Here is a 4,359-nt window from a genome sequence, read left to right on the forward strand (position 1 = left end):
TCTCTCCCCGGCAGTGCCTCCTATAATTCTTTAAGCGACTTTTGTGTTTCTTCTACCTGCTTATCAGTGTTTTCCTGTAATTCTTTAAGGGATTTTTGTGTTTATTCTACGTGTTTAGTAGTTTTTGCCTATAGCTCTTTAAGGGCTTCTACCTATTTAGCTGTGTTTTCCTGAAATTCTTTGAGGGATTTTTGTGCTTCTGCTTTAAGGGCTTCTACCTGTTTAGCAGTGTTCTCCTGTATTTTTTTTGAATGAGTTATTAATGTCCTTCTTAAAATAATCTACCACCATCATGAGATATGATTTTTAAATCCGCATCTTGCTTTTTGGGTATGTTGGGGTATCCAGGACTCTGTGTTGGGCATACTGGGTTCTGATGATGCACAGTGTTCTTGGTTTCTGTTAGTAAGATTCTTATGTTTGCCTTTCGCCATCTGGAAATCTCTGGTGTTAATGTTCAAATTGTCTCTGGCTGGAGCTTGATCCTCCTGTCATTCTGTTAGCCTCTGTCAGCACTCCTGGGAATCCAACTCTCAACTGAGTCCCAGTGGTCAGAGCACTCTCTGCAGGCAAACTCTTCTCTTACAGGGCAGGTGTCCAGAAGTCTGGAGCTCTGATTCACCTTCTGAGTCCTGGGGTCAGAGCCCTCCCTGTAGGCCGATTCTCCTCTGGCAAGGAAGGTGCCCAGGGGTCTGGGTCTCTGATCTGCCTCCTGTGATCCTGAGATGATATTGAGGACCCGAGATCCCAAGGTGATCCGGAGGACCTGTGGCATGGATAGTCCTCTGGAGCTCAGCAGCCTCTACTGGGGTTCAGAAGAGAGATGGTGGGGTTGGTCCTGACCGGAACCCAGCCTCTGGGTGGGTGGGGTTCCTTTGTCCCTTTTCCTGCTGGCACAAGCCCCTCCATTATTCTCTGGAGCTGATGTTGCCTTCCACACACCAGTGATCCTGAGGACCTGAGTCATAGAGAGTACCCTGGAGAGCTCAGCAGCCTCCACTGGGGTTCAGAAGAAGGATGGCGGGGGTGGACTTGACTGGAACCCCATGGGCTTACTCTTATGACCCTCTGGTCAGATATCTGGACTGCCTTAAGTGGTGAGGGGCAAGAGGGCAGAGGTCATTTCTTCTACTGCTGGCCCATGCTACCTCATTGCAGATAGATGGCAAAGCTAACTCTCCCTCTTTGTGTACTCAGGGTTGGCTCACCCACTCCCCCTTGACCAGGGCCAGCACTAGTGTGTTGCCCACGCAAGCTGCAGGGATGGTTCTCCCAAGTGCTGTGGCTAGTCAGGGGCATAGCCAGCTCACCTATTATGATGATCCTAGGGCTTGTTCTTCCAACTGCTGCAGGTGGTTTAGGGGTGCATATGTGAGTGTGTGCATGTGTGTGTGTGCATGTGTGTGTGCGTGTGTGTGTTTCTTCACCCCTACATCCCCACCACATGCTACTCATTATCATCATACTATGAACAAATGACTTCTTATTTTTTTTGTGAGTTTGATTCTTCTGGTTTCTATGGTGATCTATTTCTATCGTGCTCCATGTAGCAGGAGATGAATTATACCTCACCAGCCACTGGTATTACTCCTGGTTTTCTTGTTATTATTGCTTTTGTTGGTAGAGTCTGGTTGTGTGGTCTAGAATGCTCTTGAATTCTAATTTCTTCTTCCTCAGCCTCCATAGTTCTGGGATCAAAGACTGTAATAATAGCTTTTTAAAAAATGAGACCACTCAGTGGGTGTGGTGGTGTATGCCTTTAATCCCAGCACTCGGGAGGCAGAGGCAGGCAGATTTCTGAGTTTGAGGCCAGACTGGTCTACAAATTGAGTTCCAGGACAGCCAGGGCTACACAGATAAATCCTGTCTCGAAGCCCGCCCCCCCAAAAGATGAGACCATTCACTGGGACCTTTGTATTTATCAGATCATTTTTCTGAAGTAATCTTTGGAGATCACTGTGGTTGGAACACTTTATGAGCCCTCACTGTTCTTAGAATACTCTTCTTTTGTGGTTCAATTTCTCAAATATAATGTGGTGACATCCTTCTCTCCCTGCTTATAGGAGTGTAATGGCTTACAGTGTTGGTTGACCCTGAGTAACAAATGTTCCTTATAATTTCCAAGACTCACTTTGCAAAAAATTCTTCAAAGCAGTGGCAGGACCCTCCTTCCTGCCCCAGTCTATGGCTGCTACAGTAAAATGTTCAAAATGGCAGTTCCGTCAAAATTATGGCACCAGGATACCTCTGAGTAGGATCTGTCCACTGTAGCTACACCTTTCCTGCCTTAACTTACAGCCTTGGTGAAACTGCACTGGAGGACCTGTTCCATAGGAGCTGTTCAGAGTGGCAGCACCTCTTCTCCTGCCTTCCACAGATGCTCATAGTGATGGTGCCTCAGCAAAAGTTGGCTGCAGCCTGGAAGATCTTCCCGCCCTGAGCCATGAACCCAATGAATGAAAAAGGAAGTAAAAAATAAAAGTCACTAATTCCTGAGCAGGAAAACTCACCAATCCCTGAGATTCCTTCCCACAAAACTCCGCCAATCTCTGAGCATAAAACTCTACCAATCTATGAACAGGAAAACCCACATATCTTGAGCTACCCAAGCTTGGTACTTGAAATCCATAAATCCTTAATCTGGAAATCTCTACCCTGGAATGCTCACTCTACCACCTCAGAAATCCTATATAATCCCTGTCCATAGTCCAATTCCTTGCTGTCCATTCATGGGTGTAGACGGTCCTCATCCTTGGATTTGTCTCCCTCCAGAACTTGGCCCCTCCAATAAATGTCTTTCATGGGATTTTCTGCCCGGTGTGACTCTCTGGTTGGAAGAAGTCAAGAAGCAATGAAGAGAAGAAGTGAAGAGAAGGAGCAGGACTGAGGCCCCTGAGACTCTCAGCTCATCTGGGGAGACCCCCCCCCATTGGAGCTGAAATGCCTCTGCAGAGGATAGTTCCTCTCAGAGCTGTGTGATTTCTGTGCTCCCGTGTCTCAGCATACTTTTCACTGGGATACCGTCTCCCCTCAGAGTTGAATGGTTCCTGGTCTTCCAAGTCTCAGGCTACCCTTACAACTAAGTAGGAATAGTACAACTTGAGGGACATAGTTTGTAGAGAGTACTTGATAATCACCAGTTAATATTGCTACTGTTTACATCACTGTCTAATCAGGGATTCCTTCTGGTAAACCAGAAATAAAGTCATGAGGTTGAGAGGCATGTGCTTCCAAAAAGATCCATCAGACAAGAAGGGATGACCAAACATCTCATTGTCCATCTCTGTAAACATCTCTGCCTCATTAAAGAAACCTTGAAACACTTATTTATCACCCATCATCCTACAGTTCCTATATGCCCTCTGATGTTCACCCCTTATTACCTCCCATTATACTACTCCTTAATTTTCCCTGGGTTACCTTGGAGAGACACAAAATGAGGGAGGTACACTGCAGTCACAGTTCCTTGCTCAGCCTTGATGTCAAACAGAGGTCCAACCACCATGTGACTGTGTTGCAAGGGAGTCTTGTACAGGAATTGGCTCCAGGCACAGAATTCAATCTCAATTGTCACTGCCCTTTTCACCACAAAGTGGAGTCCTGTACTGGGACAGTGGTAGGAACCAGCCATGGGCAATTGAACTCTGGAAGAAGAGACAGGCACCAGTCAACACCAGTACTATTCATCTGCTGTGTGCAGACCCAGTGCAGAGCTCAGGACACAGCAGACTTCAGGCAGCTGGCTATGAGTTTTGTTCCTCTGCTGTCTATGTGGATTCCTGATCAGCCATTTAACCTCCCAAATGTGTTTCCTCATCTGTACATAGGGTTAATGACAACACCATCTTAGAGAACTGTGAGTACTGAGTGATCTAATGCAATCCTCTAAGTAACACATGTAGGGAGCAGTCAGCTCTTCCTGTGATGATGATGAAGGTGATAACAAAATAGGAGTGTGTATGTAGGTGTGTGTTTTTCAGTGTGTGTGTTTGTGTGTGTGTGTGTGTGTGTGTGTGTGTGTGTGTGTATGTGTGTGTGTTTGAAGTTTGGGGTAATAAACCAAGACCTTGTGTACACTAGATAAGGGCTCAACAATCAGGTACATATCAGCTTTTGATATATATATTTGATAATAATAGTGGTAATTTACCAAGATCTTCAATTAATTTCTCAACACTTTCCGTTTATCAACACTTGCATAGACAAGTGCCAGGTTTTGTTGGAGGAAATGAACAGTAACAGTTTCTCCAGCTGAGACAATGACTGTGACAGTTGTTGGAGGAGGGTAACAGGTTGTTTGAGACAGAATGGTTGTATATTTAGTCAGTCATTATTTGTGACTATAATTTTTTTTTTTTT

General features: G+C 45.4%; 1 protein-coding gene across 1 annotated transcript in view; it reads right to left on the minus strand.

The window, feature by feature from the left end:
* LOC110331808 (NACHT, LRR and PYD domains-containing protein 1a-like) overlaps nucleotides 1–4,359 on the minus strand; it is a 76,663-nt gene that overhangs the window by 29,870 nt on the left and 42,434 nt on the right. The window contains 1 exon segment of the mRNA XM_029546119.1: nucleotides 3,399–3,644. Coding sequence (XP_029401979.1) covers nucleotides 3,399–3,644 — 246 coding nt within the window.

This window comes from Mus pahari, chromosome 14 (assembly GCF_900095145.1).
Source record: "Mus pahari chromosome 14, PAHARI_EIJ_v1.1, whole genome shotgun sequence".
NCBI classification, from domain to species: domain Eukaryota; kingdom Metazoa; phylum Chordata; class Mammalia; order Rodentia; family Muridae; genus Mus; species Mus pahari.